Source organism: Adiantum capillus-veneris, chromosome 12 (genome assembly GCF_014529385.1).
Source record: "Adiantum capillus-veneris isolate H3 chromosome 12, ASM1452938v2, whole genome shotgun sequence".
NCBI classification, from domain to species: Eukaryota; Viridiplantae; Streptophyta; class Polypodiopsida; order Polypodiales; family Pteridaceae; genus Adiantum; species Adiantum capillus-veneris.
The window spans coordinates 8242588-8254741 of record NC_140942.1 but is presented as its reverse complement, the minus strand read 5'-3'; the positions used below and the strand labels follow the sequence as shown (position 1 = coordinate 8254741).

Sequence of the window (12154 nt, the reverse complement as noted above, 5' to 3'; positions counted from 1 at the left end):
AACACACACACACACACACACACACACACACCATCTCCTTCGCCAAGCTCATTGTGAAGTTGAGAGCCTACACCAACACTTTTGGCTATGGAATGCAAATCCAACCAAGAACCATGCTTTAATGCTTAAGCCTTCCGTCTTCTCCATCTTCATTACTATGCTATTATGCTATGCTAAGCAAGAAGAGTGATGATAAGTGAGGAACTATTTCTTTCTCATAAGAATGTTTCTTCTTCCTCTTCCCTACCCTCAATTCCCCGCTAGCCCTCTCAGGTGTTTGAGGCCTTGGGACTGAGGCCGGGGATGGTTAATGCTTTTACAAAGGCTATGTTATGCTTGTGATGCATGAAGTTTTCCATCTTCATTGCATCACCTAGGTCTCAAGGTGTTTGAGGACTTGGGACTGAGGCCAGGGATGGTTAATGCTTTTACAAAGGTTATGTTATACTTGTGATGCATGAAGTTTTCCATCTTCATTGCATCACCTAAGTCTCAGGGAAACCAAAGATTGTATTGTATCAAGTCTCTCTTTATGGGCGAATCTATAATACAAAAGCCTATTGGAGGGGGGACCGGCTTCACAAAAATCCGGTCCTCAAATGTTGTCAAGTTCTCTAATTCTCTCTCTTGCAAAAAGTATTGTTCATGTCAAGTTAATTAATTATAATGGTTATGTTGCTACCGCTAACTAAGTTCACCCTCTATGTTCTCGAAGTAGTCTCATAAAAATGCTCACTCTAGTTCTCTTAATTCCGCTATTCTCAAAGTTCATAGGCCTTTTCCATTACAGTGTGTGTGTGACAACCATGTCGTTCATGGCCGGTTCTCCAGCCCACCAAAAGGCATTGCAAGAGCCCTAATAAAGGAGACCATACTCATCTTTTAAATGAGAGATTCCCTCACATACAATTTTCACCATAATAACAATCCAAGTGAGGCTTTAGCTGCAAGATGGGGTGTTAAGGCACTGGAGAACTGCCCCTTTGTGTATGCATACTATGCCCTTGCAAGCTCTAGTGTTTAAACACCCTACCATACTTGAGTGTTGAGCTTTTGATCTCATTCAAGGTTTCTTTCCTCACGTATTCAACAACGAAGTCAAAGTTTGAAAGAGAGAAGAACAAAAAAGAAGTTTTAATGCATATAAACAACTACTTGCTCCTCTTCTTCCTATGAGTATCTATTTCTCTATTAGTCTCCATCTCTTGCCGAGGACGGAGTGGGACAAACCGACTGTAGGCCGGTTTATAACACTAATTTGTTCAGAATTGATAGCCCATGGATTCAAGCGACCCTGTACGCTCATAAAAGGACGTTCGTATCGATTCCCACGAGATGTATGCCATTTGTTACAAAAAATTAGTAGCCCCTATTAGAGAGGGTCGAGAAAAAATGATGAAGAAAGAGACACGATGGCACTTTGTGAAGTAGTTACCACTTACTATGTGGTACTTTGGAATTAGGCAGTTGAGGGCACAAGCCCACAAGAAGTCACGACTCACAACTTCCCACAAGCTGGTATCGTACTTTTGATTGTGTGTGGGCTCTTCTGCAAAACTGCAACTACTATGAATTTTATAAGTTCACTCAGGAATAGGAGAGAGCAACTGGATAACCTGAGAAGAGAGGAAAACGCTAGAGAGAGGATATTCAAAAATGGGCTTTGACAAAATCTTCTCTTCTTACAATATTCCGAATTACTCTCCCCTCTTTCTGTCGCTCTTAATTTAGCAATCCTCTCTCTCTAGGTTCTCTCTCCCCATTTCTTTTTGGGCAATCACATCATTGCTTCCCGCTTCTCCCCTCTTTCTTCCCCACGGTGGTAGTACTCACACAGCCTTTTCAAACTCTCTCACTCGTCCCCCTCCCCCCCCTCGCCCCCCTCCCCCAACTTCCCCTCTCCTTGCCCTAATTTTGTCTGTGTGAAGGGTGGTTCTTTGCTTGCAGGCTATGGCTTCTCCAGACCCTGTGGGCACCCCCGAGCAAGTAGCGCCTCCTCCTGTTAGCACTCCAGAAAAGGCTTCTCCGGAGCTGTCCGCGCCATCGGGCTGGCAGAAAAAGGTTCTCTTCTCACGCCTCTCATGTTCAGTCCTCTGATTCTCTGCATTATCCTACGAATTGAGTAGAGTTTTGTTGCAATTCGTTGCTATTTCTTGGCGGAAAGCTCAAATTTTCCCGCATTTTGTCTCAATTCACCTCGATTTGCTTCCGTATGTGTTCAATCCTTGCCTATTGACTTCAATTTCCTTCTTTTTGAGCAAAGAAAGTGAGTAGTAACATATTTAGAGTGGCGAGCTGAGGCTGAACTCTATAGAGATGCATAATTTTTCACTACAACGGAGAAGCAGGAAAGCAGTCTGTCAAAAGGGCCTCAGCTTGCCATCATGCCTTGATGCCAACCTGGGGGACTTACCCCAGAGCAGAAGCTCCACGTGGTTTTTGGACTATTGAAACTTTCGATGTGGTTAGGGGCATACGTTGGAAATAGCAGACTTAGCTCTACTTGCAAGGAACCTGCTGGCTTCATGTTTGGGCAGTTTGCTAGCAACCTGTGAATTCTAGCAACCAGTTTGCTAGAATTGTTCAATTAGTGTTTTAAAGTCCAGAAACTTATGCCATTGCATCTCAAGGATGTAGATGTAAAGCCTCATGTTTGATATAATATGATGGTGAATTGATGTGGTATAATTGTTTTTTGTTAAGGCTCGTTCGCTTCTGAGAAGTTGCTGTGTTAGCTTCCTTCATCGCCGATTTCAATGAAGAATCGCCTACAGTATTAGACTCATTAAATCACAGCTTAACTTGATAGTGTTAAAACTTCGTTCTTAACTTGCATATTACGCTTTCTTGTGATTGTAGCATGTCCCTTGGTTTTTGTTCACTTGTCTTGTATTTTCTTTGATACTGTGAATTTTACTGACTTTATTCATTGGTTGCTAAGATTTTTGCTAGGTCCACATATCCTAGATTTTAGGATTTGCCACTAAAGGAGGTGTTTCACTGCTTTGTATGGTTCTGACAGAGGTCTGTCTGTGCTCATTTTCTTTGAAATTACTGTTTAGAAGGCATCAAGGTAACTGCGCTCAAGTCCTAATCTATTTTTACCATCTATTTTCTGGACTTATTGTCCTCTCATATTTGGTATACTAGGGCATTTAAACAGCTTGAGAGTTGGTTATGTATTTGTAAAACCAATCTCAGTACAACCTCTGTAGCATGGAAAGTTTTGTTCCGTCTGGAGGTCAAAATTTTCAGGATTGATTTTGTGACGTCCAGGTCGGCTCTTCCAAGAAAGGATCAGCTAGCAAAAAGGACGTGTACTTCATTGCACCTGATGGGGAAGAAATAAAGAACAAGCGTTTGCTGGATCGCTATCTGAAAAGTCACCCTGGAGGTCCTGCTTCTTCTGAATTTGACTGGAGTACTGGTAAGTGGTTGCAGTCTAGATGCGTACAACCATTCTTTTCTGGTTGAACCACTTCCCTGGACTATAATTTGTACCCATTTAATCAGGTGAGACTCCAACAAGAAGGTCTTCAAGGCTGAGCACGAAGATGAGGCCTTCTCTAGATAGCCCCAAAAGTGCATCAGCAGAGAAGCGGCGTAAGAAAACTGTGGACAATGAGAAGCCCAGGGATGAAGAAAAAGGTGAACCTGAAGAGGTACCACCTGAACCTTCTACTGAGAAAAAGGACGAAATCATGGAAAATGTGGAGGAGAGTGAAGTGAAACCTGTCGAGGAAGCTCCTGTGGCACCCGGTAATGGCCAAGAGGCCGAGCCAAAGGTGGAGGCTGAAGCCCAAAACACTAGTGAACCATTGGTTGAGGATGAACAAGTTGTTGAAGAGCAGAAAACAGAGACTACTGCAGACACTTGTGTGGAGTCTAAAGAACCTGCTAAAGAGGATGAGAAAACACACGAGAGTAGCTCTCCATTACCTAAAGAAGAAAGCACCGAGCAAACAGAAGGCTCAGATAAGATTCCCAATGTCTTCCAGCATTGCCCAGAAGCACCAAATGCCTCTAGGCAGGTTGATGTAAGCACCTGATGTCTGTCTGAATTTTGTTGGAGGATGCTGGTTTGTCAGGTACTTTAACATCATTTTTTTTTGTGTATTTTGGATTAGAGGAGGCTAACTTAGGGCTGAGGGTTATCAGGATTTTAACTAAGTAATTCATCAACCCTACAAGACTTGTGTGATGGCATTAGATAGTTGACTTGCCACAGTCGGCTTTTTATATGGCTGGTTGTATCAACAAAACTTTTGGCAGTCAGTTGATCCACAGAAAACTGGTAGCTGAATATGTATGACTGGGAGTTAATCTGGTGCACATTATATGTAAGACAGGCTTCGTCCCTCAAGGTTTGTCTTTCCTTTCATTCTCCTTTTGCCTTTCGGGCAGGGATCAATGGTCTGGTTACGAGAATCAGGACCTGCGGTCAGACGTCATTATCTGTAAGTATTTTTGCAAGCATGCTGTGTTTTCAACATTTGACGACTGCCATCAACCAAGCAGTCTATGTGCATCAGTAGCTTTTCGCAAGTTATGTGATCAAAACTTTGTTCTTCTTGTATTATGTAAATGGTTATTTGATGCTCTTGTATTACACGTTTCTGTGTCCTTGATGGAGAGAAGAGGCCAAAGGCAGGGTCTGTCCAATTATGGGGGTATGTTTTTGATCTTTTGAATACCTTAAAAGGCATAGACATGCTAATGGCTTATTCTGGTTGGTTCGCCAACGTTTGCATTTTGCAGTTTAGCTTGTGTAAAATTAGTAAAGGCCCCTCCCTTCATGTCCCTTCATGATGGCTAGCCGAGTGCAAACTTCAAACAGGGGTATGTTTTGGGTTTGGTTTGGTTTGTTTCTGAGGGCAACACTCGGAGTTGTCAAGTGTCATGTGCTCAACATGTTTATTATCTTGTGGTTTGCAACTTTGTTTTGTTTGCCGTAAATGTGTGCAGGCTCTGAGCTTTTGGGTGCCAAGGATGCACAGAGCCTGGTTTTGGAAATTCTCTTATTTAACATCCTGCGTATTTTTTGTCTGAGACTATGAAGCTTCCAAATGCACTATGCCCAGCAGTAGACATTACAGTACAGACTATTTTTCCTTGGATCTTAGCTGGTTTGCAGTGCGCTCTTAGAGATTTAAAATGTAGCAGGACGGGAAGGTATTTGAGAGAGAGAGAGAGAGAGAGAGAGAGAGAGAGAGAGAGAGAGATGAAATGAAATGTTGTATTAACGTCTTCAAAAGGCCACAATGACCTATGAGGCCACAATGACCTATCCAGGCGCCTGCGATTGCGAAGAAAACACAGCATCAACGAAGGCTACGACACAAAATTCGGAGCACGTTGGCCAGGCATACAAGACGCCCGGTCAGACTACTAACCATGGAGGAAATTGATGAGATTCGCCAACGACCAATGCTAGATCTCTTGTGATTCAGCTATCCCAACAAGCCGCCCAAGAGAGAGAGAGAGAGAGAGAGAGAGAGAGAGAGAGAGAGAGGTTGTCAAAGTCTGAGAAAACTGGCGCTTGTCTTTAAAAAAATCAAATTTTAACTATTTTAGTGTGAAAACTGGAAAAAAACCCATTGATCTTCACTGCCCTTCCAGCGGTTCAAAATATAATTTTGGGGCGCAGTGGTGGTGATGGAGAGAGAGAGAGGCAGTGGTGATCAATGATTTTGATAAGGCTCAAAGGGGATCACTGAAGAAGTTATCCGGAGCCAAAGCATTTGTAATGAAAAGAGTGCCTTAATTTAGATATCAGGTTTTTCTCTCTTTTTCATATCACAATGAAAGAGCTAATAATATAGATTTTGCAAGTCTAGCAGAAGCTACCTATGGAACATAATCTGGCCTACATCCATCGCTTGCACAAGGTAGCAAACACAAGGATCGTCTACTAAATATAGTTGGACTTCACCGACAAACCAACTACATTAAATTAATCGATCAGATGATGTAAGTAGCAGAGTGTGGAGTGGTATTAAAGATCTCTAATAGAGAGGATGGTGTAGAAAGTGTCGTCGTCTACTGATAAATCAAATGTAAACAGAGCTCGAAAAGGGTCAATGGTCTATGCTAATATGCTTTAGATGCAAAGTATACATTTTTTCCTGTTTGTTTTGTCTTGCCTTATGTATGTACATGACCCATGCATACTTCCATGATGTATTTGGGACCCCTAACTAACTATCTGTGATTGCCTCTATTAACAGGTGAATAAAACCCAACTTTGGGAAACAGGCAACTATGTTTTCTGTTGCAGAATGAAAGTGTTACAATCATAGTTGAGAGAATAAATAAGAAGATGCCCCTCCTTTCAACAGTGAGCGTGTTTGGGTTTGAACCCATGATCCTTCTTTCCTAAGCAGTATCTACGATTCGTTCTCTCTAAAAGCTAAAGGGGTTTGGTTGGCAAGCCAAGCTGTGTACGCGTGGAATTAGAGAAGGTGGGAGTCCTTCAAATTTTTCTCATGTGGTGCTTATCACCTGTTTTGCATGTATACATAAGGGTTGAAAGATGTTTGCTTTTGCAAAGGCACTTAGAAGGATGTAAGCCCCATGCTAACCACTTAGTCTTCAGCTGTCTGGGCCTTTGCTTGAAGGGCCATACCAGTACTCCTCTTGATCGTTATACTCGAATGACAGGTTCAGTCGTTAGATGTTAAGACCACATTAGTATCCACCAATGTTTTGAGAATAGCATGTAACTCCTCCTATTCAAAGCTCTATTCAAATGCATACTGCTCCTTTCCATGTAATCTTGACAAGTGGTGAGTTTCATTTTGCTTTTAATAAGTCAATCAATGATGTGCTGTCAAAAACTTGACATTCTGCATGCTTCCATGCGTTGTAATTGGTTAACAATGCCTTGTGCCAAGCTGAATGCACCTCATTTGCACTTTTTAAGACTAAGCTTTTGAAGCAAAAGGGTACTTAGCCTAGTGTGAGTGAGGATTCAATGCTCCAAAAAGTTGATGCAAATTATTTGAAGGGTGTAAAATATGGACAGGGTACTCTGTTCATACTTAGTAGGCTCAACACTCAAAATTACTATGTTCTACTACATATAATTTTGGCTTGGTATTAAGAGTTTCCTACTATGTTCTACTATTGCCTTTCCTTTTGGACACAGTTAGGTGTGATCTCCGGATTCCAAAGAAAAGAGAGACGCATTTCTGAGGCCATATACAGATTTGCAAGCCTTGAGATATAAAGTAAGTGTTTGGTAAGCATACTTGGGATACAAAAGGATGAAATAACTTGATCTAATGGATGTTACTTTGAAGCTAAAGTTTTGATGCACGCATAGTGCATTGAGCCTCAGGATGTACAAACATCACTTTACACGCAACACTATTGTTCAATTCTTTAGAGGCGTAGAACATTCCGGACAAATGACTATCCTCTCAATGCTATTAGTAACCTATGAGGGCGCCTCTTTGAAGCTTGTGTTGTGATTGTAACTATTGGCAATGGAAAGAAATTCTAGCATATGTTTTTTGAGGCATGGGTTCTTGGCCGAAGCTGAAGGTGCAAGATGTCATTCCAAGAATTGCGACATGGCCAAAAGGTATAATGCTTCGATCAAATCCAGTGGCCAGCCATCACGAGTGCGACGTGCAACCATTGATGAGGATGAGCAATCCATATGGTGCAAGCCTCAAGGTGAGAATTGCTGGCATATGACATTGTATAAATATTTATATAAGGTCAGAGAAGTCTGACCTTATGAACCAAGCGAGTGGCTAAATCAATCACAAAAAACGCAACAGAGTATAATATTGTCCCAAGCAATGCTCACTTGATATACAAGCTACAACCGATGCTTGTCTTGAGGCATAAAGGGTCGTAGAAAGGATCGCTTTTGGGATGTCTTTACATCAATCTTCTTCAATGGAGGATATGGCATGTCCAAATGGGTTCAAAATAGTTTAAACAAATGCAACAACCTCGCAGCTCCTGAAACGCAGTGATCTTTTTGAGTCCTGAGGCAAAAATAGCTAGAGTATGATAAGAGGGATTGTAGTGCTCTTGTGGACTTGTAATCTCTTCCTTACTTAATGTTTGTTAAGAGGGTTGTCAAGGACAGAGACATCATCTACGTAAATGGTTCCCTTGCGGCTTAACACAACATGGAATTATTTCTTTGTACAAAATAGCAGCTAAACTAGTAGACTAATTGCAAGAGTGACTACAATATGACACTGCAAATAGATTGCTTCAACAGCCCAATAAGGTAGAAACGGCTAGGCCGCGAGGCACCCTTCTCCAACGAACTGCGCGATTAAAATTAAATGGTTGTTGTGTATCTTCCCATAGTTAATGCATTGGTTTTGCATAAGAAGCTATAAAACTTGTACATGAATGTGAAAGGTTTGCATCATACCTAATATATATAGATGTAAAACCCAAGCTTCTTCAAGCTGGGAGGGAGCAGGCTCTGCTTGAATCCGTGTTGAAAGGAGAGATCCGGGTTGAATCCGGGTGCGACATACTGGTAGCTTCGTTATTATATTGCTCAGAATCATCGTAGATTCCACACTGAGGCGACGCTTCCCTTGCGATTCAAGTCTCACAAAATTGAGGGATAATATGGGGAATCGAACCGGAACAACCACAAGCTCCATCCTGCCAACAGCTGCGGTAAACCACTCAGGCTAGGCCTGTTCTACACAAATGAAGTTAATCATTTTTTTTATTAAAAAACATCACGCTGACCCTGCCTCGTCGACCTGCGTCACTGTAGCTCTGCGTGAGACCCGTCCTGCATCACTGTCGTTATCGACCTCTGCGCGAGCCCCGTCCTCCTGGGGGGCTACCTGGCCTCGGCTGCCTGTGCCTTCCTTTTCCGCCGCGGGAGTGGGTACGGTTACCCCTTCCTTTTTCCTTTCATGCCAAAAGGCATCTCGTGAAGATTCTACACACACAGATTTTTTGAAATGGGTCCGACATATTTGGCGCGTTTCTAATTCTATTGGCTGGAAACGATGCAGTCTCCAAAATTCGTATGCTTAAATGAGATCGAACCTGTGACTTGCAGCATTATGGATAGCTTTCTAATCTGAGCCGGCTCGCCTTGAGGCTCTTCTGCACTCTGCGTAATGAAAATTTTTTATTGTTTTAAACAAAACTTCTCAGCCTGCTCTGTCGCAAACCCTCTCGCCTAGCTTGCTTCCCTCTCGGGCTTGCATCGCCTCAGGGTTGGGAGTCGATGCGATGCAAGTTGGGAGCCGCCCTACTTGGCTCTGTTGTTGACTTCCTTCTTCGCTGTTGCTACACGCCGTTGCTTTTTGCGCGCCGTCTTTGCTATTTGATCAGATAGAGAATCTTCACAAGATTCTACATATTTCGCTATTTTCTAAATGAGTAGGACATAGGACATACTGGAGCTTGGGAAAATGTTGAGAGTGCCTGAGGCCTCTAGGTATGTACTTGTCATCTTAAAGGTGACTCACTTTCCCCCCCCCTCCTTTTTTTTTGGGGAAACCAACGCTTCTTTCTAGTACTATTTGACGCGGGATCTTAAATGAAGTGCAAGCGGTGGGATTGACTACGGAGAAACCCGAGCACAAAAAGAGAAGCGCGTGAGGATGTTGGATGCGAAAAAGTAAACAAGGATACGAAAAAAAAACAAGGACAACGGGAGGGGAGGGGGGATGGTAAAAAGGGACCAACTTTATAATGTTGTAAACTCACATAGGTTTCAACAAACCGCATGTGCTCGCATGGTTAGTTCATCGGGCTTCCATCCTTGACGAGTAGAGTTTGAGTCTCAGATCACTGCCGGCCATGACTTTTTATTTTTTTTGCACCATTCCCTTGCCTCGACATTCATATGCTTCAAGCTCTATCGTTTATCCCATCGCCTTGGGGCATTTAATATCCCGTGTCAAATAGTGCTATGTCCCCTCCCCCCCCCCCCCCCCCACACACACACACACACACACACACACACACACACACACACACACAACCACCTCGCCTTCCCCTTCTCTCACATGTGGGCCACTTTGATTTTTCACCTTGTTTTTCACTTTTAATTACACTAGTATGGCTGGCTGCCTCCGGCGGCCTCTCTCTCCAAAAACTTTTGGATCCAGAAACTTATTGAGAGTTGTTGGACCAGATTTTCCAAAAGCTCTCGGCTTTCAAGGTGGATCATGGGAGAGATTGTAAGCAGGGCAGCAACGGCGCTCACAACACAGGAGAAGCATCAGGAGGATGGAAAAAAATATCCCCTCTTGTGAAAACCTACCTTCCCCATCCTCTCACGATACGAAGAATTCACCATGAATTACCACCAGCATAGCCTCCTCTACCACCTCTGTACTCACCACTGTTTCGATAAGTTAGGTCATTAAAGTCACTACAATCACTTCCATTTTCCAATCCCAACCTATTGTAAAGCATCCCAAAAATCATAAAGCATCCCAAAAATCAGTGCATTCCAAGAGGCAATCGCCCGTTCTTCTATGTAATCTACAAAATTATACTTAACCCAAGTTTAAAGGATACTTATTTGTGCACTTGGACTTGTAAACTCTCTTTGGTCTGGGCATGTTTGTATGCATGTATGCCATCTGCAAACACTTATTGCAAGAAAGATACTCCGTGCTAACTTGTTATAATAAACCACTATTCGTAAATATAATTTAGGGTACAACGTAATGATCAGAGAAAGTAAAGAATCAAGGTAAAAAGGCCCCGAAGATGAACACATCGACAACCCTCGCTTGCCAAGGCCATTAGACATTGCTGTTGAAATAGGCTACTGTCAAAACAATGTTTGCGAGCAACTATTTTCCCAAAACCACACAAAGCGCTTTTCTCCACTTTCAAGTAGGTGTTTACACATTTCAAGAAAAAATTCTATTTCTACACTATTATTTGCCAATTTCACGTGGAATTTCTTCCTTTTATTTACTCTCAGCCAATGCTAGTAGGTTTAGTTTAAAAACCTTTAAATTTTGTGCTATGATATCAATACAGGCCCCTGTCACACTGGGCCGCCTGCCCAGCCTGAAATTTTGGAGGTGGCCACCCAATTGGTGTCACACTCATTTATATTTTAAAAGTTGGTTATCTACCTCAGCCAACGCCCGTAGGCCAGGTGTTTGACAGTCCGGCTCTTGCGCAGACAATCAAAGTTCAAGACCTGCGGCGTGCGTTCGCGCCCTACTTTTTGAGGGATGGCCACCAGTGCTCGAAAAAAACTTTTTTCCTAAAACTTGGCAAACCTACATATGTGAAACAACAGAGGTAAATTGACAAAATTTGAAGGTTCTTACATTGAATTACACTATTTTAAAAAAATTTTGTAGGTTCTCTCACCTTCAAATACAAAATTCAGAGGTAAATTCCAAAATTTGTAGGTGGGAATACACTAAACCTAGTTTTTTTTCCGAGGACTGATGGCCACCACTTTGAAAAGTTGTTCGGGCTAGTGAGGCCGGCCATCTGACAAAGGTTTTGAGCCCAAATCCACTTTTTGGCGGACGAATGGGGCGGCGCCACATCTGCTTGTCCACACTTTGGGTGCTCCAGTGTGACAGGGGCCTGTGACAGTAAGCAAACTCGGTGCCACAGTTTGTGTGGAGAGAGAGAGAGAGAGAGAATGGACTCTGGCACACTCTCTAGGTTGCCACACCAGCAGAACATGCACTGAGAGTTGTCCAATAGTGTGGCATCCTGGAGGTTTGGTCGCAGCTGTGCAAGGACGAGGGATGGCGAGATTAGGAGTGGCAAAAAGGCACGAAAACAGTGGCAGGTGACGGCCAGCGTGTGACGTATTGGGGCCATCGACTGGAGCGCAGGGAGGACATGGCAGAGAGGGCAATGCCGTCTCCAGACTTATACATCACAATCTCTTATGGTACCATTCTCAATTTTCCTTGAGTGAGCCTAAGATCATTGGTTTGATTAAATATTTTTTGACAGTGCTTTAATCTAGTAGCAGTCATATTTTTTGGCAGTGCTTTAATCTAGTAGTAGTCATATTAAAAGTCTAGTATGCCAGCAAGTGTTGTCAATTGGTATCTAGTGCAATATGAAGCTATCAATATGCAAAACTGTGATACTGGAGCAATATTTCAACACTTTCAACACCCTTCCTATCTTTTTCGCTTCCTATGAATGGCAG

The 12154-nt window shown here is 42.8% G+C and overlaps 2 protein-coding genes across 5 annotated transcripts in view; one reads left to right on the top strand and one right to left on the bottom strand.

Annotated features, from left to right (window-relative positions):
* The first annotated feature begins 1829 nt into the window (after positions 1 to 1829).
* On the top strand, positions 1830 to 6773 carry LOC147445282 (uncharacterized). Of its 4 annotated transcripts, XM_086524845.1 has the most exons (6): positions 1830 to 2061; positions 3277 to 3427; positions 3514 to 4037; positions 4405 to 4457; positions 4784 to 4839; positions 4966 to 5243. In XM_086524845.1, exons 1-6 carry the CDS (start codon positions 1951 to 1953, stop codon positions 5055 to 5057), a joined length of 987 nt encoding a protein of 328 aa, XP_086380971.1. In that variant the 5' UTR covers positions 1830 to 1950; the 3' UTR covers positions 5058 to 5243. The 4 variants fall into 4 exon arrangements, 3 of the variants coding, with proteins under 3 accessions (XP_086380971.1, XP_086380970.1, XP_086380969.1); XR_015189761.1 differs by adding an exon at positions 6228 to 6773 and having other exon boundaries at positions 4405 to 5970; XM_086524844.1 differs by lacking the exons at positions 4784 to 4839; positions 4966 to 5243 and adding an exon at positions 6228 to 6773.
* Positions 6774 to 7688: 915 nt separating this feature from the next.
* LOC147445281 (uncharacterized) overlaps positions 7689 to 12154 on the bottom strand; it is a 25103-nt gene continuing 20637 nt past the window's right edge. The window contains exons 3-6 of the mRNA XM_086526037.1: positions 9043 to 9113; positions 8734 to 8932; positions 8402 to 8643; positions 7689 to 8000 (exon numbers count right to left, since the gene is read on the bottom strand). Of these exons, the coding sequence (XP_086382163.1) occupies positions 7906 to 8000; positions 8402 to 8643; positions 8734 to 8932; positions 9043 to 9113 (607 nt within the window). The 3' untranslated portion in view covers positions 7689 to 7905. The remainder of the gene's footprint in view (positions 8001 to 8401; positions 8644 to 8733; positions 8933 to 9042; positions 9114 to 12154) is intronic.

Bases quoted from the DNA above. Each gene is read 5' to 3' on its own strand.
- LOC147445282 (XM_086524845.1), top strand. From the start codon at position 1,951: ATGGCTTCTCCAGACCCTGTGGGCACCCCCGAGCAAGTAGCGCCTCCT. The intron at 2,062-3,276 runs GTTCTCTTCTCA...TGTGACGTCCAG, and splicing joins CATCGGGCTGGCAGAAAAAG to GTCGGCTCTTCCAAGAAAGG. The intron at 3,428-3,513 runs GTAAGTGGTTGC...CCATTTAATCAG, and splicing joins TGAATTTGACTGGAGTACTG to GTGAGACTCCAACAAGAAGG.